This window comes from Fopius arisanus, unplaced genomic scaffold (genome assembly GCF_000806365.1).
Source record: "Fopius arisanus strain USDA-PBARC FA_bdor unplaced genomic scaffold, ASM80636v1 scaffold00002, whole genome shotgun sequence".
Lineage (NCBI taxonomy): Eukaryota > Metazoa > Arthropoda > Insecta > Hymenoptera > Braconidae > Fopius > Fopius arisanus.
In genome coordinates, this window is record NW_011887741.1 from 1,082,795 (window position 1) to 1,110,767 (window position 27,973).

The 27,973-nt window shown below is 40.5% G+C and overlaps 6 protein-coding genes across 16 annotated transcripts in view; 1 reads left to right on the plus strand and 5 right to left on the minus strand.

The window, feature by feature from the left end:
* Positions 1-1,299: 1,299 nt before the first annotated feature.
* Vmat (Vesicular monoamine transporter) lies at positions 1,300-9,203 on the minus strand. 2 transcript variants are annotated; one of them, XM_011304272.1, is made up of 13 exons: positions 9,146-9,203; positions 8,937-9,051; positions 5,318-5,470; positions 3,437-3,649; positions 3,158-3,320; positions 2,944-3,086; positions 2,681-2,863; positions 2,503-2,604; positions 2,241-2,415; positions 2,132-2,183; positions 1,876-2,059; positions 1,665-1,798; positions 1,300-1,583 (listed from the first exon to the last, which is right to left on the minus strand). In XM_011304272.1, the coding sequence occupies exons 3-13, from the start codon at positions 5,430-5,432 to the stop codon at positions 1,515-1,517; spliced, it is 1,533 nt and encodes a 510-aa protein (XP_011302574.1). In that variant the 5' UTR covers positions 5,433-5,470; positions 8,937-9,051; positions 9,146-9,203; the 3' UTR covers positions 1,300-1,514. The 2 variants fall into 2 exon arrangements, with proteins under 2 accessions (XP_011302574.1, XP_011302582.1); XM_011304280.1 differs by having other exon boundaries at positions 9,130-9,192.
* Positions 8,452-21,326, plus strand: Mgat2 (alpha-1,6-mannosyl-glycoprotein 2-beta-N-acetylglucosaminyltransferase). 2 transcript variants are annotated; one of them, XM_011304249.1, is made up of 10 exons: positions 8,452-8,572; positions 8,631-8,739; positions 16,880-16,909; positions 17,081-17,173; positions 17,364-17,562; positions 17,634-18,059; positions 18,147-18,456; positions 18,766-19,002; positions 19,790-20,040; positions 20,116-21,326. In XM_011304249.1, the coding sequence occupies exons 2-10, from the start codon at positions 8,670-8,672 to the stop codon at positions 20,342-20,344; spliced, it is 1,845 nt and encodes a 614-aa protein (XP_011302551.1). In that variant the 5' UTR covers positions 8,452-8,572; positions 8,631-8,669; the 3' UTR covers positions 20,345-21,326. The 2 variants fall into 2 exon arrangements, with proteins under 2 accessions (XP_011302551.1, XP_011302559.1); XM_011304257.1 differs by lacking the exon at positions 18,766-19,002 and having other exon boundaries at positions 8,458-8,572.
* On the minus strand, positions 21,322-22,696 carry LOC105266248 (protein D2). The gene is made up of 4 exons (XM_011304237.1): positions 22,591-22,696; positions 22,409-22,518; positions 22,213-22,333; positions 21,322-21,835 (listed from the first exon to the last, which is right to left on the minus strand). The coding sequence occupies exons 1-4, from the start codon at positions 22,604-22,606 to the stop codon at positions 21,489-21,491; spliced, it is 594 nt and encodes a 197-aa protein (XP_011302539.1). The 5' UTR covers positions 22,607-22,696; the 3' UTR covers positions 21,322-21,488.
* Positions 22,697-22,923: 227 nt separating this feature from the next.
* Positions 22,924-24,214, minus strand: LOC105266278 (protein D2). Its single transcript, XM_011304293.1, has 4 exons — positions 24,159-24,214; positions 23,905-24,014; positions 23,718-23,838; positions 22,924-23,406 (listed from the first exon to the last, which is right to left on the minus strand). Exons 1-4 carry the CDS (start codon positions 24,172-24,174, stop codon positions 23,018-23,020), a joined length of 636 nt encoding a protein of 211 aa, XP_011302595.1. The 5' UTR covers positions 24,175-24,214; the 3' UTR covers positions 22,924-23,017.
* Positions 24,215-24,328: 114 nt separating this feature from the next.
* Positions 24,329-25,540, minus strand: LOC105266288 (protein D2). 3 transcript variants are annotated; one of them, XM_011304323.1, is made up of 3 exons: positions 25,395-25,540; positions 24,999-25,244; positions 24,329-24,805 (listed from the first exon to the last, which is right to left on the minus strand). In XM_011304323.1, exons 2-3 carry the CDS (start codon positions 25,192-25,194, stop codon positions 24,453-24,455), a joined length of 549 nt encoding a protein of 182 aa, XP_011302625.1. In that variant the 5' UTR covers positions 25,195-25,244; positions 25,395-25,540; the 3' UTR covers positions 24,329-24,452. The 3 variants fall into 3 exon arrangements, with proteins under 3 accessions (XP_011302625.1, XP_011302616.1, XP_011302607.1); XM_011304314.1 differs by having other exon boundaries at positions 25,372-25,540; XM_011304305.1 differs by having other exon boundaries at positions 24,999-25,247; positions 25,372-25,540.
* A 102-nt stretch (positions 25,541-25,642) lies between these two features.
* Positions 25,643-27,973, minus strand: part of LOC105266300 (M-phase inducer phosphatase) — a 38,844-nt gene continuing 36,513 nt past the window's right edge. For all 7 annotated transcript variants that reach the window (XM_011304372.1, XM_011304347.1, XM_011304339.1 and 4 more), the window contains one exon: positions 25,643-27,906. In XM_011304372.1, coding sequence (XP_011302674.1) covers positions 26,512-27,906 — 1,395 coding nt within the window. In that variant the 3' untranslated portion in view covers positions 25,643-26,511. The remainder of the gene's footprint in view (positions 27,907-27,973) is intronic.

Here is a 27,973-nt window from a genome sequence, read left to right on the forward strand (position 1 = left end):
CACGACAGTAATCATTGGTTATGCAATTTATATTTATTATCTTACTAACATCGAGACATTGATAAACATCGAGAATATTGAGAATATTGAGAACATTGAGAACATTGAGAACATTGAGAACATTGAGAACATTGAGAACAGTTTCCATCGAATAGAGCTTGCAATGCGGAAGCGAGATTATTTTATTATTTCAACTTCAATTCAGTACGACGAAATTTCTGCTTTGATCCTACTCTAATACATTGAATTTTTTTTTTTTTTGGTTTTTCATTAATTTTTGCACTTGAATAATTGTTGTAATGATTATAATTCTTATAATTTCGTGGGGTGTAAGTTTCTCGAGGAGGATTCATTGTCACCTTGTCATTTTCCCCCTTACGTCCCTCTGAACGCAATGACGAATGTCTCAAACCTATTTCTGTAAACATCGTCGATCCGCTTTTCGATATCTCCAATACCTGGATATTATCCAACTCTTGATCGGTACTTTCAACTTTTGTCACCGGGAGACATCGAGTCATCGCGAGATGCATATCCTCGATTTATTTGATCGTTAATTAATTATTCCGATTGATTTGGGGAGCTCTTCATGGGACCTGGCTGCTGTGCTCGGTTTCCCTGCAGCCATTCAGGGAATCCAGGCCAGGTGACTCGTCCATTAAAAATTTTTTTTTTAATTTAAACGGTAAATCGATATCCCCGAGAGACAATTACACTCACAATCGATTGCATCAATCACTCATCGATTCCTTCGTATTTTTTCAATCCTCGGATGACGATATTTTGCACTTATATCACTTGTTACTTTTGTGGCGGATTCAATGCTTCGTTAGATAATTAGAAATACAGTTACAGTTAGTGGAATACTAATTTGGGTTTTTATTTATCATCAGCCCGCTTGTTCCGACTATCGACTAGGCTCTCTCATATCCCTCCACACATTTTCTCTGTAGTTGTCTCTAGTTATCGGTTCTTTGATAATTTCTTAGTTTACGATGGTACACATAGCCCACGAACATGCATCATGCATATTTTCAACGAAAATCCTACACTATATTGGAATTTATAACTTTGAAGTGGAGAAATCGGAGTTTAAAATTGTCTTTCATTACAGTATTCTTTTATTAACATGATTTCACTACGAACGTAGGATCTAAGAGTAATTAATACTACTTCAGAGAGCAATCGATCAATTAGTAATGAATACTAAATATTATTTTTACTGTTAATTCTAATTTTTCCACTTCACTGGATAATTAAAAGGTCTTCTCAAATAACGATTAGTCGTAACTCAGCGATTCTTCTAAAGACAAAAAGTTGTTTTAGTGTTTCCAGTATTTAATTAATTAAACACTGAAGGAACCGACAGAAGAGACCCCTTAAGTAATCCGAGTATTCCTTAGACACGAAGAATGAAAAATTCTCATTTACCAAGTAATGACTTTCTATGTTCGAGAGGAGTAACACCTACGTAAGATACATGAGAAATCTAAAAAAAAAAATTAGATACGCTTCTACTGCTCGTCCTCCTCGTTGGAGTAAGTAACGTACCTCACTGACGATTTTTCTCCAATAATGAGGGACTGAAAGGAAATAACAATTAGACACAATTTTTATGGTATTTTATTCAAATCGCATGCATTGATCGGTTAAGAATGGGAGACCTTCTTCTCTTCTTTGGTTGGAGGTGCCTTGAGGAAGTACATGAGTGGAGCGTATAAAAAGCAAAGGATAGCGATGCCAAAGAGCATCCACTCGAAACCTATGGTGTTAACTAAAGTTCCACTCAATGCAGGACCTGTAATAAATTCAAAAAAAAAATGCAATCCATTGATTTTTCTATCTCAAAATGAAGAGATGAGGGATAATCCCTACCAATAGCGAAACCAAGACAAAATGCAATATCTCCAATTGCATAAACACTCCCATAAACTGCTGAATGTCGTATATCGACTAGATAACCGAGTTCAGGCATCATCGAGCTGTCGACCATACCAATGGCGAAGCCTAAACCGGCGTTGGGTATTATGAGGTGATCAATGTGAGTGGCAAGAGGTATCTGCGTGGAAAAAATCATAGGCACTCAATAAATTGTGTATTCTCATGGAGAATACTCTTTCCATGTACTTACACACATCAAGCAGAAACCAATGACGACGAGGCCAATTAATGAAGCTAACCACCTGCAGATAATTACCAAAACTGAGTGATAGCTTTAATCAGTAATTTGATCGACTCACCTCCCCATTCGGTGGCCTAGAGGGCCGAATAGATTCGTACCAATCAAGTAACTGATACTAGCAGGTAAAAATGTAGCACCCTGTTCCCACCGTTTTGCATTCATCGTGTCCATCATCCAGATTGGTAAACTCGGCTCCAACATCGCTATTCCCATATTTGCGAATGTTATTGCACCTAGAGTACGCCGCGAGTTAAATATCAGATATTAATTTATCGAATGATATGGAAATTGGAATTGAAAATTATCGTCGATTGAATTACCAGCAGCAATAATAATGTAAGGATCTGTGACGAGGGCTTTGAGAGAGGGCGGTGGAGCCTCTGTGTAGACAACCGAGGGCTGGAGCATCAGGAGTTGCAGTACTAAATTTAAATTTATTAATTAGAGAAGGATGGTCGATTCAATTATGGAATATTTTTTCATTTATTCTGCACTTACATCCGTCACCGAGGGCTAATGCCGACAAAATGAGAAAAGGTGCGGATTTTCCAACGAATTCGTACATAACACCCCCAAAAGGTGGACCTATCAGAACTCCTAGGGCTAATCCTCCGAGAGCTATTCCCATAGCATTACCTCGTTCTTTGTCATCCTGGTATCTTTCAGCCAACATTCCCATCCCTAAAATTGAATATTTTAGCCGATCGATGGGATTTTATGGGGCGGTAGTGTTATTGCTGTGAAAATAATTCTCAAATCACCAGAGACACTTGAGCAGGACGAGCCTATCCCCTGAAGAGCTCTTGCAAGAAATAAAATACTGTAGCTCCTACCGAACGCAAATATCAGAGTTGATAGAAACATTATGATGAAACCGGTAAACATCGGGATGCTGTAACCAATTCTGCAGAGATTTATTTGTTAAATTGAGAGATTTTTACTGATTCTTTTGTGATAATTATTAGTGGGACATACTTGTGAGTGAGAGGGCCAACAATGGGATTTGTCAACAACTGAACAAAAGCTTTGGACGCAAACATCATACCCACGGCTACGGTTTCCTCCAGCAATTCTTTGTGGCGAATGTCTTTCTTGGGTTCCACGGTGGTTGATAGATTAAGTGTTGTTGCAGTTGAACCTTCAATTGTGTCATTTCAAAGATTGATTTTTCATTTGTTTTTATTGAAAATTCAACTGAAAAATTCACTTGCTACTTTTCTCATTACCTAGACAGTAATTAAATTAATGACTCACCGGGTGAAGTCAGCCCCGCGACATTTGAAGTATTGAGAAGAAATAGCAGATCCTTGGTTGAATCATTCAGGGGACATGTGCATTTACCTGGCAGATTTGGTACACCAGGTGAAGGTAGAGTTGATGATTGAGTTGTTTGTGCAATCAGGGTGTCTGGTTGCTCCGTACCATTCGGGTGATTAATGTCAAATAAAAATCCCGGAATAATGGGTACTGCAAGAAAATTCGTGGTTCACTCCCAGGCCAGCTTATGAGTGGTTAAAATTTTTTTAAAGGATTCTGTATTGGGGGTGTAACTCAGTGGAAGAGTGTCTGCTTCGCATGCTAAAAGTCTTGGGTTGAAATCCCAGCTCCTCCAGACATATTCTTTTTTTCTTCCCCACCTCATAATTCCTCGGTTATCTGTCTTATTTTCAACCTTCTGATTTCACGACGCAAAGACTAAGCGTGAAAAGTGGCAACCATTTGGAGCATCTGGAGGAACTCCATAAATGCATGACCACTTATCTGGATTGGTACAGCCGTGACATACCGAGTGTCTATATATTTTTTATCCCCTCTTTTTATACTATTCTCACTCCGATAGCTCAGACAACACTGAATTAATGACTGCTGAATTAAAGATTACGAAGTAAATACGAGTGATAATTCTCGGAGCCTTCATAAATAGATTCTTCGATTGTCAAATGAAAAATATTAATTAAAGTGACATTTGCAATTATTTAGAAGACATGTCATTTTGGACATTCAATTTTTATTCAATTACCGGAAATTATTTCGAATAGTTCAATATTTAAAATTAAATTCAAGTCAAATTTAATATTCAGCACTCGCAATCAGACGTGTCGTCACGATTATTCATTAATTTCATTTTTTAGATTCGAAACAATTGTATTTTTCAATTTACACATTTTTTCTCAGCCCAGAAGTTTGATGTATCGTGGAATTATTAGGCACGCTGGAATGTCCCCTCGACAAATCCCCGTATCAATCCCCATCCATTTTTCCTCAGCAAGACTGATCGAAGAAGGTATATAGCCTTGTACAGCATATACTTGCGTATACTCTTTCGTAATGCGATTGGCAATTCTCCTGAATCCCCCGGACGGAAATGAAATTTACGAGTGTTTCTGCATGGGGACAAGAGACTAACATTTGATTTTCTTTTCAATGCTCAGTCGAGAGTGAAATTTATTTGCCAGGAGATATTTGATAAGGCGATCCCGTACATATTGGAGGATATCAAATTAGAGAATATCCCCGATGTTAAATAAAAAATTATTAAAGCCCTCTGTCCATTTCCGTCGAATACATTCACTTTTTTACTCTAAATACCGGAATTGAGGAGTTTAAGAAGTTTATGGCAAGTGCGAAGGCGTTGGCCACTTGACCCTTTTAACTATTTCAGGTCGACCCTAAGAACTCCAGGAAAATGTGGCATTCGTCGAAACACGATAGACAAAGGTCTGGTGGACTTGAAAAATTTTCAAATTCACTTTTTTTCCGGTTCTCAATCTCTCCACTCATTTTATTTTCCCTCGCCAATAGGGAGAAAGGATTTTCAAGCTCAACTTAACTCACTCTCTCTGTTCTCTTGTCTTCTGCTTCTTTTTTTTTTCTCTTCCTCTTGTACTGTTACTCGAAAGGATACCTAATTAAATGTGGCAATCTTTATCGCCAGATCCGCGCCGATATTAGAGGAAATAATTACGTGAGGGTGTACAGCTGGGGAGGAAGAGCTTTTTCATTAAGCCATTTCTACTGAGGCTTTAACTTTTTTTTTTATCACTTGGTCTTTCAAAAAAGTGACTCACACTTTTTCTCGGGATTTTCATAATTTTCATAATTTTTGTTCTTCTTTGATTATTTATTGGAACTTACCTACGGTTGTTAGTAACATATTGTCTAGGAGTAGGGCGATAGCAACAATCACTAGGACTAGTCGACGGGACTCTCGACAGCGCTGAAGCCATCCGCTCCATGCCACACCTGCCATCTTTCCCAGGTTATTCTTCACTCGATGATCTTCGATACCTGGGAATCAAATCAGAGAGTGTTTTCGTCAGCGCATGGGGGAGGTAAAAGCCTCGGATTTTTTCAAATGAGATTTTACTGGTAAAATGTTTTTCGTGTGGCTCACAATTGGTTTACCAGTCTCTGAAAATATTCGGAATTCTCCTGCAACATAGTCCTGAAAATTCTCAATGAAATCACTGCTCATCTCCCTCAACTTCTGGATAAATCATCGATGAAAAATCAATATTGAAGAATTTTTATAGTAAATATTCCCCTGACATGCCACCAACAGCATCTGAGAAAAAAAAAAACTCCTCGAACCTCACTTGCCCGTGTCAGGATGACTCCAGGAGAACTTAATTGTCTTCCAACCGGAGAAAAGGAACCAAGCGGGGAAGATGAGGAAGATGAGGGGTTGGTGGTGGTGTACAAGTGGAAGATGCGAATGAATTGAAAGGCATCGAGGCGAGCTGCGAGGCAATTTCCCTCATCGTCAACCTATAGGTAAAGAATTGAAAGAGATGAAGGGAGGTGTAAAAAAAAAATTGAGAAAATCGATGACTGAATGGTTTCGATTTTACCAACTCTTTCTCCAGGTTTCCGGTATTTTTGGCACCGAGTGGCAGTAATTTTACTGATGGGTGAACGATTTTCCCTCGGATTCATTCATTATCACCTCACAATGTCACCAAAAAAAAAAATATATCAAAACACGTGGAAAACTCTCGAGGGCAATTAGCCATTCTCGATTACAATGAGGATTTGTACATAAGCAGTATGAATCATCGTGCTGTGGGTTGATGCAGAAGCATTGGAAGGACAATTGGTGGAGGAGGGGGAATCAATCAGCATTTTCTTAAGAGCACAGTCCCCAAGGGTGGCTGCATTATTCCCGTGGAATGAACCACGAGAAGGAAAGAAGTGGTGGTGGTATATTGTTGGGGAGACTTTTTCTTCATTCTCACGACGTTTACGCGACGGATAAATCAGTGTCTCTTTCTAGTAATTATAGGAAAGAATGACCGAAGAATGGTCCGAGACGCTCGGTTATTTGCTCAGGACTCGTTTGCTCAAGGGTTTCATGCGGAAGATATTTTTAAATCTCTTTTCATAGTTGAGGAAAATTTTTCATCGGAAAAATGTCCTCTTAATCCGATCAACAATTTGTCTGAGACCTCAGAAAAGCGGTAATTTTGGCAAATGGTGGGCAATTCACATAAATCCATGCATTTTGCATAATTGATTTGAGTTTTTTTTCCACTTGATATTATCAATGCCCAGTTGAACCGCTGAACCTGAGGTGATTCAAATTGAATTGAATAGCCAGGGCTCATCCGATTGACATCAGTATGGTTTGCAATCGACAGGTGTGAAGGGATTGTGTCCTCTCGCTTCGACCAGCCAGATCAAGTGGCATCCACTCGAGCCAGTCTCATTATCAAAAATAAAATAATTCCGATAATTCCCGACGATTTCTCACCCTCCATAAATCTCAAAAACCGGTCACGTACAGGCGTTTGACCAAAAAGCTCAAATCGCCGGACTCACCACCATGAAAGAGTGTATAAACCCCGAGAAAAAGAATCCCCAGGCTAATAGAAAAATCGTGTCAGACGTCACCACTGGGAAATTATGGTCGACGTGGTCATGCACGTGTCTCCCAGCCTGAGATTTTATTTTTACCACTATTAGAATAAAATGAATGAAAAAAAAAAAGCTCCACGATGCTGAGACGGTGAAAATCTTTGTCTCAGCGTCTGACTCAATAACACGAAGAATAAATGGCGTTAATCCCTGTATTGATGCTGAACTCAAGCCGCATGCTGAGATTATAACAAAGTTAACAGGCAGAAACCCGAAGAGCTCCCCAGAACGGTCTCCAATTAGTCATATCGCTCTATCCAGGAGCTCTTCAACTCACGAAAGACAACTCTCCATCCTGTATCCGACGTATAAACTCACGTTTCTCCGTAACTTTCCAAGATGGTCCATTAGTCATTTCTCATTTAGTCCAGGATAACTCGCTTACGCACATCTACTCATGCGAATTGACAACTTCAATCCTTCGCTAATAGCAAATTGAAGACATGAATTGACAAAGCTCGAACAAAATTCATTTTACCCCATTTAAAATCACATTAATTGTTATTATTTCTGATTTATCAGGGAGATCCATCAGTGCGTGATTTAAATGCATTTCGCCCACTTTCTGTGTCTCTGCCTCTTTCTCACTCACTCCACTATCCATTTTGCTACCTCGTCTCGCCACTTTGTCGCGCGATATTGCACTCTAAACGAGTTACTTCGTCAATTACGTTATCCACTGCGGAAAATGCTCTACCCCCAAAGCCTCCGTTCTCTCCCCTCATCCTATGCTCTCACTCGTCTCAACATCCCACACCTGCAACCCCCCCATTCTTGTCCCTAAATTGATAGCCATCAATCGAAATATCTCAAATACGCCATGAATCCTTAATGAGACTCATGAATACGTTGATCTCTGTTGGGGGCCTATCCCCTGCCTGGCATGATTATTAAACCGCTTACAGGATTATGCACGTGTGAGACACTACTTAGTTTAATTTATATTTCAATTTTAAAAACCATCTGCTATCTATTCTTCTCTTCGCAGTGAACGTTTTTTAATTACATGTGACAACAATTAACGCGTTTATGAAAATTTTCTCGCAATTTTCAACTGTCAATTGATAATTATTACGACTCACGACTCACCATTACGTTCATTACGCTATACCGTACAAGCGAACAAATAGAAAAAGAAAAACAGATAAAGAACGGAATAACCTGTGTAAGTTACTCGACATAGGTAAAAATTATTAAAGTGACAGGAAAAGGGAAAATATTCGTACGGAGTTAGTTCGTCTTATCAGTTACCACCTCTGACGTTACCCGTAATAGCGTTATCACCGTTAATTACAGAGACGGGGGTTCCCGACGTTAGACTCTAGAGGTAACAGCAGTAAAGTAGCCTCCTAGTGCCCGGTTATACCAGGTTATGCAGATTGCTTTGTAACCTTGTTAACGATCACTCTATTAAACATTAACCTTGTCGTTTTAGTGCTACCCACCACCCAGGGGGGACAAAATTTTAGTTGTCAGGTATGTGCTCTGACCATGTACACATAAATCCAACCGGAAACTTTGTTATTTTACCTAGATGAGAGAGCATGTGTGCAGATGAATCTGGGAGTGACACATGGAAATGAGAGAGAGGATGTGGCAAAGGAAATTCATCGACTTCCGTTTGGCAATCAAAGGAATCCCCGGTATTTTACTTTCCAACGTGCGTTTACTGATTAAAACTACCCCCGACATTTTATACTCTATCATTTAATCAAAATTTCAATTCAAATATTGCAATTGCACATTTGTCAAATCGACGAATTCTTTGAAATAATTTCATTTGTTTCGGTTTAAACAACATATATTTTATTATAATTATAATTTGGATAATTTGACTTACCGGAGCGCGTCGATTCTTCAGGAGTAACGCTAGTCCTGGTGCAGGAGTTCAGAGCTTATGCAGCCCTCGATAGGTGACTTGAGCCGGCCCCGCGGCATCGTCGCAAATCCGCGGTCTGTAAAAATCCAAGAGAACATAAAAAAAAAAATCGGTGTAAAAATACGTTTACGATTTCGTGGTAAAAATGGTTAACCCCTCGATTATTCAACCTGTTGTCCCCCGGTCTGGCTTTCACGCGTGCCTCCCAAGCGTCTTTGACCACCGTTGCCTCTTTCAATCCTCACGATCTCGCTCGACGGCCAAGTCCCGTACCCCTACCCCCCCACGTCGATCCAGAGCGCATGGTCCAGAGAAACGTTTTACCACCACCCTCAATCATTTCCTGCATCACCTTTTCCCTCATTCCTCATCACCCCAGCTATACACCCACCCACATCCCCATATTTCCCTTTCTATCACCATTATCAGGCTTCACTATTGCCCATTCTTCCATCTTTCAACTTTACCCCTCCACCACAGTACACCCTGATAATGGATTATAGGGGTGTCTTTTGACCGAGTGAATTTTCATGTGGAACACCCGATGACTTCATGTATATTCAGTACTCAGTACCAGTGATGGCTTGAAGATGGTAAGGATTAATCACTTGGGGTATGAATTTAGCATCGACGTCACGACCATTCATGGAATCTCTGGATCTCCAGGAATGTCACGATATGAACTACCGGGATGACACGTTCGAGGCTTTATTAAAACGCTCGGCGCCCCAGAAATCATCATATTCTTCAAATTCATTTCACCGTTCATGTGGGCTACACAACACACGTACAATGGTATCTGGCGTTTTATTCATCTCTCTATTTCTCATTTTGCCCAATAAAAATATATCCCCCGGTGGTAATTCAACGTCGGATTATCCCTCAGTCTCGTCTAAATCGCTTGAGTCTGTCTCTCAGTCTGAAGAGCAAACCCATCATCATTTTTATTCACCAAAAACGTGAGGAGAATGATGATCACTGTCTCGGTGTTTTATCGCATGAATAATTGTCCGGATTCTTTGACAATTGCGTCTTAAAATTCAGTCTACCCACCTGTAGAGCCCGATATATATGAATTCCAGAAGGGATGGGGAACAAGAAGACCGAGTCACTTGTTGATTATAGCATACTCAGAGTGAGAGACTTACCGAGTAGCAACTTGTTGCTAAAGAAGCTTCAAACCCCATTCGTTTCGCATTGATGGAGAATTTCGTTTCGACCCGATCATTCATCACTGAATCGTCAATTCAATTCACTCGGGTCGAGTGTTCTTTTAATATTCACCACGAGATCCTTATTGTTTTTCATCAGCAGACCACTAAGAAAATTATAAACCCAGAGAAACACCTCACACCACGACAATTCAAGTTTCACCGAATGAATGCAATTACCATTATTAATTCATTAATTTATTCAGTCACTGTTCCTGCGCTGAATGATAAATAGAAAAAGTGAATCAGTGAAGGGGAATTGGTGAGATAGATGGAGTGAGATTATGGGATTGGTTCCACTGGGAATTTAGAAATGAAAAAAATGGGGAAATTCTTTGGATCTCGTGAACGAATCCCCGATGGAATAATGATCCCCATCAATGAATTTTCATTTTCCCCAATGATCAGACAACCCATGGAGATGAAAGCAATCGATGTGCTGGTTAGACCTGAGGAATTTCTTTATTGTACGGCATATCATCGAGTTCTCACCACTTATACCACACCCTTGGTATGCCATTCAGGGCTGAGGGAAAAAGTGGGAGTCTGTCTGTGCCAGATACACTTCTCCAGTCTACCCCCATCGCATAATTAATTGTAAAGCGGTATTCCTTTTAAGGTCAGATAAACCAGAATTATCGAAGGAATATCGCAACCAGAGATACCCACACATCTTCATGGGAGTCCGTACGATTTTCTCACTGCAACTGACTTACAATCAACCAGAGAATTTATTGGAGGTATCATGAGGGTCATTCACCCCCCATTTGCATCAATGATATCGATCATTGCCCACGGTACTCCAACTGTCCCCTTATCAAGTAGAAAAAGACGTGCCCCTTCATAGCTAGGCCAATCTTTTTTCCCTCGACTGGTGAATCTTTTTTTAACGAGGTGGAGTAAGCAACTCCCCGTGGAACGTGGCTTCCAACAGTTCGGGCACTAAAAGAGATCAAGATCTCGGAGACAATTTTACAGTGTCATAGCAATATTATTTTTTAGTCGTGATCACAGGAAATTGTCCGAGTGCTTATCGATTTCAATCTGTACTTCACATTCACAGGTGTTTATCATTGCAGTCTTATCAGCAGCTGTTAGCTTACCAGCTGATGTTCATCCCCAAGAACTCCTACCCCCTCCGCTATTCACCTAATTAAATTCCTCCAATATTCAAATTATTTTTATATTTTCAAATATTTCCCAATATTTTTCATACACAATTTTATAGACAGTTCTTTTAAATTTTCAACGTAAATTGAAGAAATTGTGATTTTTTACGTGGGACATTTGGTTCCATTGAAATTCTCTCTTCGTCGGGGTGTGGGAATAGTTCCGGTGTCGGGTAAAGCAGCGGTGAACTCACCCCTATTGATTTTCTTGCGGAGGGGATAGGCCGAGGGATGGCGTTGATGAAATTGGAGGGCTGTCCCCTGGTTTCCAGCTTTACCAGCCCCAGTGCACACTGTGAGCTCTCCCCGTGACAGAAATATGCTCGAGGGTGGAGTCGTTCTCTAGGAGCTAGCAGGATATCTCCAAAAATCATTCGTCTCAACAAACACATCTCCCCAAGTGTACATCCCCTGGTTATCAGTTTTTTTTTTTCGTCATCTGGGTGGATGAAGCCGAGGTAGAAGTTCACATGTGGAACTCTTCATCTCATCTGCATTATTCAATGTCCAAGGATGCGCGGGGCTGACACGATATTTTAACCGGCTGTCCATCTCCACGGGGTTGAAACGTGATGGTTTTGCTGGACCTGTCATCGTGAGTAATTTATTCATTTAAACTATTTTCGAAGGATTGGGATGGGGAATGGAGGAAAATCGATAGTTCACTCGAGACAAGTCGTTCATTTAGTTTTGTTTACCTTGTCTCTCTCATTGACCCCAAACATGCACTCTGGGGGTGGCATTTGGAGTTTCAGGAACAACGTTTGCTTAACGCCGGATTTCTCGTTCTCCACTCGAGAACATGTCCATTATATTCCCGTGCTCTGGAGATATTCATCTTTCATATCGCTTTTTAAATGTAGAAATTATGAGACAATCTGCCTGAGGATTAATTTAAGACACATACTTTAACTGTCAGTAAGAAAGTTAGACACTATTTTCAAAAATATTAATATTCATATGAAAGATTAATTTTCAATATGAAATTCGTTCGGATGCTTCTAGTTCATATTCTCCGCGAATAATTATTTGATTTTTTTTTCTGGGTAACCGAAGGTTTACCTCTTCGTTAATAAAATAGTTTCAATCACCAATCAATCATAGAATTATCTTTTTGTCCCGGTAAAAACTCAAGCTAATGAATAATCATGCCTTCAATTGCAGTAATTACGTATTCATGCATTCATTGAAACCCGCATTGTTTCCATTCTTACTTATATCGAAACAGTGCAGCGGAAATTCTCGTTTGTGTAACCGGCTTTTTATATTAATTGAAATACCACATTATCGTTAATGAGTTTGCCAGCGCTCCAATTTAAATTCCGTTTCCTTTCGAGGTACGTTTGGCCCCTCGAATTATTCACACATATCTGCTTTTTGTTTAAAAGTAGTTGAGCTGAATTTATCGGAGAAGGTTAATGCGATTGAGAGGTATAACCCAGCAAGGCCATTTTTTATACTGTCCAAATGTCCAATCGATTTGTCGATTTCTCGGTAGAAATGACTGAGAAGGGGATTTCGATTGGAATTCACTCCATTCATTAATTGATTTCATTAATATTAAATTCAGAAACGGCTTGCGCCGCATGGGAATGAAAAAAACAACAACATTATTTAAACAGAATAATTTTATTTCGTTATCGAAGATAATTTGTTCTTAAAAAAATACATTGAAGGATAAATAATCAAATGAGCAGACGTCGACACACCTCGGCAGGATGTGAACAATCAAACATCACAAGTACAACCATAATTACTTGTCATTATTATTCATCTTCGTGATGAGTACATTGGAAAACCGGTTTCAACCTTGGCCAAATAAATAATATTTTTTAACGTTAACCGATGCCGGGAGGAAACCGATGATCCGTTATGTGTGACCACTTCATTCGCGGTGAGAATTATCCGTGTGCCAAACCTTTGGGAAAAACGAAAAAATGAGAGACCCTCATTTTTTACTCCTCGATGCGAACCTCAGGTTGCATGTGGAGTTCCACATTTTTCCCAGGGTGTTATCCTGTTTGTTCACCATAAAATCGTGTTTTCTGCATGCAACTCAAGTCGTGGGGTCTTTCGTCGTTAAAATAATTTATGGAAGAGAAAGAAACCGCAAAATGCTGTTCCCGCGATTTTTTTCACCCCGATATTTCCCCTCTTTTATTTTTTTACTTTTCATTATTTATTTATATTGTTATCCATTCATTCCTCGTTTTTCCTTATTATCGTTTCATTATCGCCTAAAAATGGTGTGGGGATATAATCGGATTTGATTGGATATAATTAATTTAATTGAAAATAAATAACGATTGTTGTAGGGTTTGAAATTGGTGGATTGGTGCACTGGTGTTTCAATTAAACTGTTCTTTGCATGTACAATCTACGTGCCCCCCTCCCGCCTCTTTACTGTTATTTCCCTACATGCAAGTTCGACATGCAGCAGCATCTGAAGCTCGTGTATCTCTCGCTTACGGTTTATGGGTCGTTCTCCAACATTTTGGATCATCTCCAAAGGTAATCTCATACCCGTCGACTGAATTTTAATGCACAGTGTGCATGCGCCACTGCGACAGCAAAGCGATCCCACCAGTTTAACGTATTATTTAGCAGGAGTTGGAGGTTTTGGGGTCAGATGGAATAGCTCGGATGAATGGATATTTCATTCAATTATCTTTGAAAATCCACCTCTTCCCCTCACCGAAGTACCTCCAACAATATTTCCTCACCGATGTATCATTCATAATTTACCAAAAATTCATTTAGGCCATTCGAATTATCCATCAGCGATTTTTAGTATCGAATAACGGAATTTTAAATTAAGAGGGAGTCACGTCAGTCTCCTATAAATCATAATTTTCCTCACGATTTCAACTTGAACAACGGATTATCGTATTTCGATTAATTCACGGATCGATCGCCTCAGGCCAAACTTTTCGCCGGCAATTACCTCGAATCAGCCTTGGAGCCATTATCGACAATCTGTCATTGATGTATGTGGAGGTTAGCATGCAAAGGGGCCACTTTGTCAGTGTACTATCAGGACTAATGATATCCATAACATTCTATAAATTTCAGATCGAAATTCATGCCGATTCGGGTGACAAATCCCATAGATAATTCATCATTCACTTGAATCAGATTTATCAAGACGTGTAAATATCTCGTAAACTAGAGTCGAAAAGTGGTTGGTATATTTGGGTGAAGGGTAGCCGCAGGTGCCGATCGAATAACCTGACAAAAGGCCAAAGTGCAGGGCTTATCTGTAGTATCAGAGGCGTCGAGTTGGCCCCGCTACCATTACATACACTTGCCACTTGCTTCAACCACCACGAGACACTGGATATATCTTCAAGGGGTTGAAAATCACCCGGTGAACGGAGAATACACCCGGATATCCGCATTGTTTCCTCGCATCGAGCCAACTCAGCTGACCTACATATCATCGAATCCATTGTAATTATTTCTTTTTTACCCAAGACCCTCGTTCCACTCCGGAGATTAAAGGGATCAACTGAGCATCTGCCTCTTGAGCATTCAAAAATTGCCGCAACATTTTTTCACCGATCTGTCACTTAATTATCCTTAACGCAGATTAAATGATGATTAAATGTCCGTTCTCATCCACTGAGAGTCCATTTTTTCCGGTTCATCCATCTCCTATCCATACACACCACCCATTTCTCCGTAGATTAGAATGATAGAATAGTGAGATGTTGAGAGGAATTTTCCTCGTTAATTAACGACTGCATGTCACCATTTGTTCACTAATTGTCGCATTCTTATCTCAGTCAGCATCCACGTGGTCCTCGCCACGTGACAACCCCTTCCTCTGATCATACATAGCCAAACAAGTGCACACAACTCCCCCACAATGACACGTATTGCCTCTCTCTTGCACTTGAATATCCACGGGCTCTCGTTACTCAACGAGCGCGAACCTCACGAGATGGTCATCAGTCGCTCTCGGTTCCTCAACCCAATGATACGCGTCCGGCTCCACCGAATATTCCATCATCCCATAATCCTCACTTGCCCCCCGCCCCCTGCCAACCAACCCAATCACTTTCACCATCAAATCCCCAAGGTTCTCTCAATTACCGAATACTTCATTACGTCAATTATGACGACATCGCGGATTTTCCATCTTCAACGACGAATCAGTGATTTGTGATTTAAAAAATTCGCAAGAAAACCCATTGATTGTTAATTATCAGTGCCTCACTGTGGCCATAACTCTGACGTTCATCAAATCAGTAATGATAATTAATTATTGATAATTGCTGGGATAAGACTGGATAATCAGTGCGACATGTAAACCGATGGATTGTAAGGAGAGAGATTTTATTAATGGTGAGAACAAATATTTGCAGGGTGATAATTCGAATCTAATCTCGTGATATGTGTCTCGGTATTTTTTTTGAAAGATTATCGAGAAAGAGAATTTATAAAACTCCACCTGGATTGACTTATGGAGATCAATATTATTTTTATTTCATAAATATGCGCTCAAGACATGCCTCGGAAGGAATGTAATCGAATGAGGCCTTGAAATAATGAGAGACCACGTGAGTAATGATGAATGGCTGTGGCAATATAAAATACTGTTTCCTCGGAGTGAATAGAAATTTCAATTAATGCTTGAAAAACGAGTCTTGCGATGATCGACCGTTTCTACTGGCAATTGAAATTTCGAGGGAAAGGAGACAGACGTGTGATACATCGACATGAGTGATTCTGTCAATACTGATATATACTGATATATCGGGCCTCACCCAATCCTCTCGACAACAATGTCCCTGTTGACTCGATAAATGCTGTAATGACAATGAGAGATAAACAATCGTGGGGCAAGCCGTCCGGGGGGGCAAACAGAGAAAGAAATACAGAATTGAATTCAATAAGCAGTCGGTATTCATACTAGCTGGCTTGAATTTTCTATCGGCAATTTTTTCTCAAACTGTTCATTCATTCTCTCTATTTATCCCACTGCATTTGCAATTCATCGCTCTGATAAATGTGAAAAATTATAAATTGTAAAACCTTATCAGGGAAATTCGAGGGAAAACAAAAAGAAAAACTTGACCGAGTGCAAATGAACGTGACATGGAAAAATATCTTTGCATGCACTGAGAAAAATGAGTGTAATTTCCGTCCAACCCAGGGGTGTATATTTATCGCAGATGACAATATATACTGGAGTCCGTGGAGTTGGTGTGCCACAGAGAAAAGAATAAATTGTAAGCCCCAGAGGCAGTGACTTCACACTTGAGTGTGAATTCACTAATTTTTTTAAATTTATTGCAACGACCCTAAATTCCGGGAAAGGTTTATTACTCTACCCTCAATGTGGATCAATTCCTTTGGCATTCGATCAACATCTCGAATGCGGAGTTTCATTTCAGGTGAATACCACCGAGTATTTTGCACGTCCGATATTTCACTCGACCTCCCGGCGTATTCACGATTGATTCCCCAACGATTTCGTGTGATTTCGTCCGATAAGTTCTTTTATTCTCGTGTGTTTCAGAATCACCGACCAGGGATGCCAGTATGAGAGGCAAGTTCTATTATTACACATGACTGATCTATTTCTGGGTTATTCCTCATTTTTCTCCTTCAATTATTCACCGAAAGTCTCCATGTAATGGAGAATACTTCTTATTTCTTTTTTTCTCTTTTATTCCTCATTTTTTTTTTCTTTTTTTTTTCTTTCGTTGGGATTTTTTAGGAAAAACGAGCGCGTCCGATGCCGAACGTGGACTCGTAAAGCCATACTCAGTGTCGTCTGTGTACACGAGAAAAAAAGCCGGATACACGCGAGGTAACAATCACCAAAAAAAAAAAAGAAAAAGTAGATAAGATCCCTCTGGTTAGTGTCGAATGGATGACAAGTAACTGGAGTTGCCCGAGTGCTTTAATTATTAGTTGATGAGAATAGACCGGCAATTGCTTTGTAGGGTAGGATCTAGGCAATAGTCGATGATTGAACTGATGTGGGAAGTGTCTCAAAGTATTGGAATTTAAATCAGGGGCCTCGGTCGGAGGTACGAGATCGGGGCGAAGTACTATTATCAGGACACTGGCATTTGTCTTCCTCGCGACATTTCTGTGGCTGCAGCTTCACGTTATCAGTCTCACCGGTAGAAATTCGCCAACTCAGTCATCACCGAATGAAACATTGTTTTCCCTTGTGCCTCAAGAATTACACAGGTAGAGTAAAAAATATATCCATTAAAAATAGTTAATAAAAAAAAAATCCATTACTTTGCACTCTTGCTCAGATTCTTAAAAGACAGACGTAATAGCTCACTGCATCAAGGCCCTAATGGAACACTCGGTAGTCTTGCTGAGCTAGACATTATCGAGATTCAGCGTAACATCGAGAGAGTCAATGCTGAGCAAAAAATTTATAACGACGATGCATTTGGCCCACTGTCACCGGATGCACCAGTAATTGTCGTTCAGGTTCACTCGAGATTGACGTACCTGAGACATCTCATTGTATCATTGGCACAAGCTCGAGGCATCGAGCAAGCCCTTCTGGTGTTCAGTCATGATGTCTGGCATCCTGATATCAATTATCTCATCCAGAGTGTTGATTTCTGTCGAGTTATGCAGATATTCTATCCGCACAGCATTCAGACACATCCCAGGAGTTTTCCAGGGGAGGATCCCAACGACTGTCCCCGGAACACCAATAAACAGCAGTAAGACATCCTCAATAAATCGTTAATTAATGTGATAATTTGTGGAAGGGCCAAGGCAACTACCGCTGTATAATCATCTATTTTCAGAGCCTTGGCCTTAAAATGCATAAATGCTCAGCATCCGGATCTCTACGGTCATTATCGCGAGGCTAAGTTCACCCAGACTAAGCACCACTGGTGGTGGAAGGCAAATCGTGTCTTTGATCAGCTCACGGTGACCCGCAATCATACCGGAATGGTGCTATTTCTGGAGGAGGATCACTATGTGGCCGAGGATTTTCTCCATGTGCTCAGGCTCATGGAGCAAACATGCAAGCACGCGTGCGAACGCTGCAATGTTCTCTCCCTGGGGACTTATCTCAAGACTTACAACTACTACGCCGACTACAGCCGTAAGGTAATCCATTAAATAGCACATTGTCGATGATAATTGATCGTTCATTCTATTTCCATTCATTGATCATGTATTGATAAATCATCAGAGTTGTGAGAGTTGTTGGCACATACCGCGAAATCTTGGCCCAATAATTTATCATTAATTCATTGTACGTTCATTACGATGTCATTAATTCACGCCGAGTTGCTTATCGCGGTGATAAAATGTGGGAATCGATGGGTGTAGGGATTTTTTTTTTGTGGGGTAAAGTGAAAATGGAAAAGATCGGTGGGAACAGGTTTTATGTTCAATGTGTGAAAACCCCCCCAGTACTTCGGTGTCAACGCAGTCCTCCAGAAGGAACTGCTTCGTGGCCTAGACAGACGTGAGCACCGTCATCACGTCTATCAACAGCCCCGGCATCAGCAGCTTGACAATCAGGGAAATCCATCGCCTGAGACTCGGCGCACTGGCTCAACTCCATTTTATCATAGTACCAAGTCAATTCAACCATCACCCGCATGGGCTTATCAACTCTTACCGAGCCTCTACAGTCATTACCAGAAGGTCTATCATTGATTTATCGCTCAACATTTCTCCCTCTTCCTGTGTACAGATTGCGAATTTATTGTCGAGATATCGGGAGTTCAATTACCCCGGTGTTTATCGTGCGATTTAGTATTTTTCAGGATTTTTTTTTTACGTCCATTGAAATATCTCGGGATTTACCGTCAACTCGTGTACTTCCCCCGCAGCAAATGGGGTGAATTTTATGAGGCAAAAAATGACTGTTTTCTTATTTTTCTTTACTCGAGTAAGTGCTGGTCTCTCCAGATATTTCGATAGAACGTTTTGGAATTTTCTCGTAAACGGAACGTATGATGCTGACGAGTAGTTGAGTGTTGACTGCAGTGGCATCAGTAGTTTTTGCTAAACTAGGGACAGGAATATGCCAATTGAACCTTATGTAGAGCATGCCTATCTCTTACTGCCTGAATCATGTCGTAAACGTTGATAACGTATAGTTGAACGTCGTAAATGCACATTATAATTCGTGCCTACACATTCTCGCATATCACACTGAGCCTTGCAGGATCATTATGCATGACCACTTCCTTCATTGTAGATTCCAAGATTTCGCTGTGACGCGAGGTCATGAATTTTCTTTTATTTCTCAATTATTCTTATCCAACATTTGGAGAGTGACCTTGCTGCATTAATGAATAAAAATGCACAGACTGTGAAGTGTGTCTCGCACTTGAACGATTTTTATCCATGGAAAAGTGTATATTTTTCTGATAACTGGGGCCCCGAGTGATTGCTGTATAGAATGAATTAATTTTTTTAAATGCAGGCCGAGGTGATACCGTGGATTTCTAGCAAACATAACATGGGAATGGCTTTTAACCGCATCACGTGGAATAAGTTGCGTAAATGCGCATCGCAGTTTTGCTCGTATGATGATTATAATTGGGACTGGAGTCTTCAACATGTTGCACAGACATGTCTTCCACCGAGCAGGGGTGCAGGTGCTGCACCGAGAGTGGATTCTGGACTGGTTACCATGATGATGCGTGCACCAAGGGTTTTTCACATCGGAGAATGGTACATAGTATCCCAGATTTATTCATTTCTCCTTGGAATTCAAATGAATTTTATACAATTTTAAAAATATTCCAGTGGTGTTCACCACAAAACTAACAACTGCGAATCAACGGCTGTGATTGCTAAAGTTCAGAATGTCCTGAAATCAGCGAGGGCTCATCTGTTCCCCTCCCAGCTGACCCTGACAATAGCGAGTGTAGCAAAAAAGACTAAATTGCGAAAAGGCAATGGCGGCTGGGGTGACATCAGGGATCACGAGCTCTGCTGGAACATCACCGTCAGTCCTGATCTCGTATTGCCTTGAAGAGAAAAAAAAATGCCAGGTTCCACTGGTCCACCAGAGGAACGCACCTGCCTAATCTTGAATCAGTATAGTAACGGGTGATGTGTCGCCGAGTTATTGTCAACGCATCATTTTGTCGGATACGTATCAAATTTACATTTCGTATTTATGACGTCTGAAAGGCATTATCTATTCGCAAGAAGTTATAGTGATATGATCGCCCAAGGGGATCGCATAACGCACACGCTCAAGTCTCGTGGAATTCGCCGGATTTTTTGTTTATTTTCATTCATCAATAATCGAGGCTATTGAATTGTTTAAGTTTTTTTTTACACTAGGGTTTAAGATTAGCCAACGAATTTTTCTTTCAACGATGCATACACGACATTCTAGTCATGCCTGATTCAATCGTTAATATTAATGCGACATAAAAATGACGGACTGTCACGAGTGGAGAAAATCGAATGGAATTCCACAGGTTTTCGATAAAAAAAAATTTGGCACAAACTCCAGGGAAGTTTAGGCTTTTATACGCCATTAATTTCCTTTTCAATGTGATTTAAAGTTAAAGCTAGAGATTACTGTTTTATTTTCACCTCTATTACTTTATATATAATGAATTTTGCAAATTTCGTTAATTACTGGTATTAAAAATGCACAAGTGCGCACAGTCTTTGAGACTTTTGCCTGCTGTATGTGTTGTAGGGCATTATGACAGACGAATGACACCTAGTACCAACACTTAATGAGGTATTTATTTATTTATTATCATTTTTTTTTCTATTGTAACTTCAGGGGAGTGTTGAAATTTATTTTCACGGATGAAGCAATGAATTTCGCTTATTACGCATAAGTACATAGGTAGGTTTGTTGTTGATAGTGATGACTATTACGGCGAATAGGCATTGAATATTTGTGAATCGTCTAGTGTACTTGGTATACCAAAGGACGATGTTGTACCGTCAGCAATTTTCTATCGAAATAAAAAAAAATGTTCCTCATATTTCAATGATTTATTCTTTCAGTACAAAAAATAGAGTACAATCACAATATTATTTCATAATTTTAGTGTAATTATTTTAATTTAGAGTCGAGTTAATTTCAAAGGCAATGGATTTCTCCCTCATAAATGCAATTAATAGTAATTATGGGTGAGTGTAGGAATTCAATTTCCTATTTGTTTATGAATGACGGGAACGTAGTCGTCGTATTCAGCCTTGAGGTAGTTACCAGCCAGTGGACCCTCGAGATTGTACTTCTCAGCGAGTTTTTTGACGGAAAATCTGTTTCGTCGTTTGTCCCTGTTGCCAATCCTCCTCTCGTCGAAGGTTATCGATCCCTGGTTCTGCTTGTAAAGCAGGAATACGTATCTGTGCTTGCCAGAGCCCTTCGGTGGTGCCGGACCCACGTATTCGGTCAATACCTCACCCTTAGACACTTTGTCCTCGGGGATGTTGCCCACCACCCAGTGTTGCCACTCTCTATTGTATCCCCTCACTGGTATATCAGGATCTAAAGGAATTTGTTAATGGATGACCTTGACAATAAGGAGGTGATCGAAGATTGTGGGGTAGAACTCTAGAGTTCACAAATGACTCGGATTTCAGAGAGGAATTAATGTGAGTGGAGAACCTGTTTTACGGTAGTGAAAGTTTCTTGACTATCGATCACGTGGCGAATTATACAACAGAAGTTGGAATAGGAAACAGATTGAAGTTGATAATGCGTTGATGGAAAAATTCGCTTTGCCATCGATTTCTTTCTTTATATTTTTCACATCTTTATTCGGTTGTATAATCTGTCACGGCCATTTCACTCACTAATCCACTCAAATGCTTGATTTTTATAAATCGCGACAATCGGACAATTAATTGCACAGAAAAAATTACCTGTCATCACAAGTGTGTAAAGAACTCCACCCTCATGCTCGTAATGAACTTCTGGTATGTTTTTCGTGTCGGTCGGTGTAAATTCATTTCCAAAATTCACCTCCTTGCCTCCATACTTGATCTAGACAAAAGAAAAACAGCTCGTGACGATTTATTATTTGATAATTCGACAGAATGACGGAGAATTTTTCTTTACTTCGATTTTCTTCAACGGTGCACTGTCTATGATATCAGGGACTATTTTCGCTGTCTCGAAGTCGGTTTTCACATCCGCCAAGGCAATTCCCAGAGTACAGAGGAGAATAACTGGAGAATAGATGAAGTTGTTAGTTATTTAGGTGGGGGCCAAATGGATTTTCTTGGGTATTTTTTATTCACCTGTGGATTGCTTCATGGCGACTGCTTCACCACACACGCGACGTTCAACTAACGGTGCAGATGAGGGAACGGACGCTCTTATATTCCATCTGGAGGTTTTCGAGATTGGATGGGAATGAATGTTTCTGGAGAACACAAGGACGCCTGGGGCGAGTTTCCAAGTGATGCAATTCGGATGGAAAATTTAATATTTTTAAGATGTTCTCACATTTTTTTTCTGTCTCCCGGGAGAGATCATCATCTAAATTGACGAAATGAGGATACTTCAGCAAACTTTATGATTCCACTCCTCTCGTTTCACTCAGTGCATGGGATACATTAAAAAAACGGGTGTATTTCTTCCACGAATTTTATTACCAATGGAATAATTGGAAAAACAGACAATTGAGACTCGTCAATTTTTTGTAATGAGTCGGGCTGAGATGCATCAATTTATTCCAGTTTCTGAAAATGTTTCGGAGGGTGAAACCCCAAGATGTTTGTAGAAAATTGGTACGTAGTCATCCCAGACTGCCTGGTACATATTTCCAGCGATGGGCTCTCCCAGTTGGTACTTGACAGCGAATTTTTTGGCTGAAAAATTGGCCCGACCATCGAGGCGATCGTCCCCCAGGTGTTTCTCGTTGAAATTCAGCTTTCCCGGTTGCTTGTACACCAAGAATACATAACGATGGGCACCAGCATCGTGTGGTGGAGCTGCCCCCACATACTCCGAGAACACCTCACCCTCGGATATCCTGTCCTCGGGGATATTACCCACGATCCAGTGCTGGAATTCTCGAAATTTGGGAGTTCTGCGAGACGGTGGGTCCAAATCTGGGGAATTTCATTTAAAAATCACACAATTCTTTTCATTTATTATTATTTTTTTTCCACCTCCTTCCATTTCAATGAGATCTTCGGGTTTTCTCCTCATATGCTCATTATCGAGATAATTGGGTAATTAAAAGAGATGAGTCACTTCGAATTCATGAGACACTGATTAATTATCCAATTATTTTGCAACTAGCTGATTATAAGGGTGTTATACAGCTGTAATTAAAAAAGAGTGATTATACAATTTTTAAAAGACATTTTGTTTTCCCTTGAGTCAATGAAAACCTCATAGTTATTTATTTTTAATTTACCTATTTTAATGAGCGTGTAGAAACATCCGCTCTCGTACTCGTAATGAATTTCTGGAATGTCTTTCGTCTCTGTGGGAGTAAAATCGTCTCCAATGTTCATTGCTCTACCCCCATACTTGACCTAGACATAAATACACTTGTTTCGTCTCTCGAAAAAAATTAATTGTTACAAGTAAATTATTTTCACCTCCATCTTCTTTAATGGGGCATTGTCTAGAGCATCAGGAACGATTTCAGTTGCTTCAAAAGCCGATTTTACATCCGCAAAGGCCATCCCCACGATGTAGACGAGAATAACTGAAGAGGAATTGAAATTGATGGAAATTGATTGAAATTGAATTGAAATTAAATTGAAATTGAAATTTTCGACATCTTCTTCAGGGATTAATAATTTTTTTGATCAATCGAAATGAAAAATGTTCTCGGATATTTTTTATTCACCTGTGATCTGCCTCATAGGAATGATTCTCAACGAATTACGACGTTAAACTGACGACGTCGATTTAAAATCCGACGTTTTTATATTTTCTCAAGAGCACCAATGGGGCTGGACGTAGATGACGCATATTTCCTGCGTCATGCACAGTTTGACAAAAAGGAGACATGGGGAGTAATTAAAAACGAATATATTTTTCTCAAGAATGTTATTATCACCGGAAGAACCATAGGTATACAATAGCCTCTCAGGCAAAGTAGGAAGAATCAAAAAAATAATAAAAATTCAATGGAGATGATTTATTCCCCAAGCTGCTTGTAGAGAATTGGAACGTAGTCGTCCCATGCTGCCTGGTACATATTTCCAGCGATGGGCTGTCCCAGCTGGTGTTTAGCTGCGAATTTCCTGATGGAAAATTTGCCACGACCGTCTCCACTCCTGTTCGTCAGACGTTTCTCGTCGAAGCTGAGCTTTCCTGGCTGCTTGTAGACGAGAAATACGTAACGATGGAGACCAGTGTCTTTGGGGGGTCCTGAGCCGACGTAATCGGAGAGAACTTCACCCTCGGATATCTTGTTCTCAGGAATATTCCCCACTAGCCAGTGGTGCCACTCACGGAATGTCGGGGTCTTGCGAGACGGTGCATCAGGATCTGGAAGTCAATCAATTTCTAACCAATTTATTTGCATTATTTCCCCTAATATATATTTCGATTTTTTTTGTGTATCGAATAATTGAAATAATAACGTAAATGTCAAATTTGAGTTCGCACTGGCGATAATTATTGTTTGGAGTACATAATGAGGAATTATTAAGGGTTTGATTGCGTAAATTAAAAAAAATACCAGTCATGCAGAGCGTGTAGAATGCGCCAGCCTCAGAATTCCATTTGACCTCTGGTTTGTCCTTCACCTGGGTGGGAGTCAGCTCTTTACCAATTTCGACTTTTAGGTTATTCCCATACGTAACATCGACAACAGCCGGTGGAACTTCGTCGATCACATCGGGAACAACTTCGTGGATTTTCAGGGTGTGGGCCATCGTTGATAAAGGACGTGTTAAAATATTTGTTAGAACTCGACTAACAACAGCTGCTGGAAATTTAAACACTTGAGAACAGACGAGCGATTTCGAGTGAAGACAGAAGATCAAACGAATTTACAAAAAAAAGACAGTCGAAGACTAGATATCGAGTTGCTTTTTATTTTATATTATTACTTGTGGCAGTAAAAAACACTGACATGTTCCTCCTTGGGTACGTGAATTTAATGCAGTTCAATGGAATATTCGAGATATACAGATTATCGTTGAATGTCGATTCGCTGCACCCGGTAATTGCAATGGCGGATCCTGTGACATGTAACCGGTATTTTTCCGATGTACGTCTTAATTCAGCATAATCTCATCTACCAAGATTATTTATGGTTTTAATATAAATCTTGAGGAATGAAAAGAAATGTGAGACTTAGGATGAATAAACCTCACAAAATTATTTTTCAATGTTTTTTTATTCAAAATTACGTGGAACATGAATGTACATCAGAACCCTCCCATTACAAAAAAGTTTCACATCTCATCAGTAATTCGCCAATCATTCAAAAACCCCCGCAACAAGAAAAAAAAATCGTATCGATAACAAACTTATTAAAAAGTGAACAGTCAATAGTGACTAAAGCCATAATAATGCGTCGGGGAGGTGTTTTCCAAAGGCAACAAAAAGATCGGAATAGTGTTATTTTCAATGGTTGTTTTATTGTAACTTGAGTTGACGATCTGAGCAGAATGTATCGCTTTTTCATTAAACTTCAACCTATGACAGGGCTGCTTGATTAAAATCGGTGTAAACGGCTGTCAACTTTTGTACAGTGGGATGCCCGCCCTAATTTACATATGGAAGCATTAGAAATATATATCTACGACGAGGACGAGTCCACGATCATCAGCAGCCCTGTCGAAAGGCCCAGCCGTCCCGAAGATTCAGCTACGGGCTATTGCAGTACTCTCCTTCATTTAAATTAGTACTCGTTCATTACAACTTTATCTATCTGAATATAACTCTTATGTACAAGGAGAAAAAAAAAAGTCTGAATGCTGAGACATTTTTACGTGTCAAAGTATTTATCAACTATTCAGAAATAAGCGCTTTTGTTCAATTGTACTAGATAATTTCTTCTCAACTTAATTTCAACGTTATTGACTATTTACAGGGGACGAGAGTTTAATTATTTTGCACTGTTATGATGATAGCGTCATAAATATGCCAGCATCTCGAGCCGATTTTGTGAATTGGTAAAACCATTGGTTCCCCCCACTAGTTCACGAGGTAATCCACCATTTACCTCATCACTCTTCAATTTTTTACAATCCAAGTCTCTTGAGATTGGCCCTCGCAGATAGGCCATTGGTGCGATGTTTTTCCCCCTGCCAGCTTTTGCTCTTGCTCCGGAATTTTCTCAAATCAGCTTCGTGGTCAGGGTGGGTCATGGGTCTGTAACCCTGGGGGCTGCAGAGAGCTTTCTCGTGTTGATAGAATTGCTGGTACCCACCGTGGAGCAGATAGATCTCAGGATAATGGAGTGCAGGGTAATGCTCCTTGTTCATTTTTCTGTCGATATTCCTGAGATAGCGAGAGAGATTGGGGCCCCTCTCCCAGGAGAACTCGCAGTGAAAAACGATTATGTTCCTCCTGTTGCTGTCTGGCTGTATCTGAGGGGTCTGTGTCAGGGGATTCATGAGGTACTCCTCAATGAGCTCCTTTGTGTATAAATTGAGAGCTCCATCGATGTGACCTGCCTCGTACTCGTAAGGATACCTGCAGTCCACTATTTTGTAAGAGTTAACGGACTCACTGAATTCACCTCTGATCAGGGCAGACAGTGTCTCCGCAGAAATGGACTTGAGGTCCTCGTGGTGGCCCTCAGCCAGAGGCAGAATACACGTTTTAGAGAAGTCACCAGTCAGATCTGAGTCTGTTGTACTTCTGTGAACAGCCGATTTTATGTGATCGTGGGCCTCGGCTTCTGAGTGACTCCTCTGGAGCATATGTCTGGTGTACTTTGGAGCTGGAGAGGATGGAGAGGACGTCGGGGAGACCTCAACCTCTCTCTGCTGAGTTCTGCATCTCTTCACTAATATTGGACTGCAGTCTGTAGGATGGTCTGGACGCTTGAAAGACTTTGGACTGGGGGAAGGATAGGGGGAATTTCTATTCTCGTCGAAGGAGAGTCTGGATGTCGAAGAAGTGGCGTTGGGCGAGCGGAAGAGACACGAACGCACTCTCGACATCGGTGGAGTTCTGCATATAAGTCTGTCGTTGTTTATCGATATTGATCTTCTCACCCCCAATGGCTTGGTTCTCGCAAACTCTGGGGTCGTCGCTGCGTCAGTTTCCATGGGTTTCTCCAGGGAATCCATCGTAGGAATTATGCTCCCAGAGAGAAGTTTGTTCAGGTCGTTTGGAAAGGCCGAGGTTGGCTCCATGAAGGTGTCCATGTCGAGGAGATCGTTGAAGTCGTCCTCTGTAGACTCGTAGCCTGAGGAGAGCTTCTTAATGAGGAGCTTCAAGGGACGCTTCGATGAGGGAGAAGATCGCACTGGAGAATCCAGGGACATCCTTTTTGGGGCGACTCCCAGGGGCTCCGCAAATCTGAATTTCGAGAGCTCCTCACGATCTGTGAAACTCGCTCCATAGCCACTGTCTTGGCTATTTGGATCGCAATCCTCCAGGGGAAGCCGAGACTTCGTCGATGGCATCTGGAAATAATCATCATAACGTTAGCTCGAGAATTCTAAAAACAATTTTATTTAAATCTGGAAAAAC

Excerpts from the sequence above, each read along its gene's own strand:
- Vmat (XM_011304272.1), bottom strand. The coding sequence starts at position 5,432 with ATGGCAGGTGTGGCATGGAGCGGATGGCTTCAGCGCTGTCGAGAGTCC. Across the intron at positions 2,864-2,943 it reads GTCCTGCTCAAGTGTCTCTG|GGATGGGAATGTTGGCTGAA; the intron begins GTGATTTGAGAA and ends ATTCAATTTTAG. Across the intron at positions 2,605-2,680 it reads ATTAGCCCTCGGTGACGGAT|TACTGCAACTCCTGATGCTC; the intron begins GTAAGTGCAGAA and ends ATTTAAATTTAG.
- Mgat2 (XM_011304249.1), top strand. The coding sequence starts at position 8,670 with ATGGAAATGAGAGAGAGGATGTGGCAAAGGAAATTCATCGACTTCCGT. Across the intron at positions 8,740-16,879 it reads GGCAATCAAAGGAATCCCCG|AATCACCGACCAGGGATGCC; the intron begins GTATTTTACTTT and ends CGTGTGTTTCAG. Across the intron at positions 17,563-17,633 it reads GTGCCTCAAGAATTACACAG|ATTCTTAAAAGACAGACGTA; the intron begins GTAGAGTAAAAA and ends ACTCTTGCTCAG.
- LOC105266248 (XM_011304237.1), bottom strand. Across the intron at positions 22,334-22,408 it reads CACCGTTGAAGAAAATCGAA|ATCAAGTATGGAGGCAAGGA; the intron begins GTAAAGAAAAAT and ends TCTTTTGTCTAG. Across the intron at positions 21,836-22,212 it reads TTACACACTTGTGATGACAG|ATCCTGATATACCAGTGAGG; the intron begins GTAATTTTTTCT and ends AAATTCCTTTAG.
- LOC105266278 (XM_011304293.1), bottom strand. Across the intron at positions 23,839-23,904 it reads CCCCATTAAAGAAGATGGAG|GTCAAGTATGGGGGTAGAGC; the intron begins GTGAAAATAATT and ends ATTTATGTCTAG. Across the intron at positions 23,407-23,717 it reads CTACACGCTCATTAAAATAG|ATTTGGACCCACCGTCTCGC; the intron begins GTAAATTAAAAA and ends GAAATTCCCCAG.
- LOC105266288 (XM_011304305.1), bottom strand. The coding sequence starts at position 25,396 with ATGTCAGTGTTTTTTACTGCCACAA. Across the intron at positions 25,248-25,371 it reads AGTGTTTTTTACTGCCACAA|CAGCTGTTGTTAGTCGAGTT; the intron begins GTAATAATATAA and ends TTAAATTTCCAG. Across the intron at positions 24,806-24,998 it reads CTACACGCTCTGCATGACTG|ATCCTGATGCACCGTCTCGC; the intron begins GTATTTTTTTTA and ends ATTGACTTCCAG.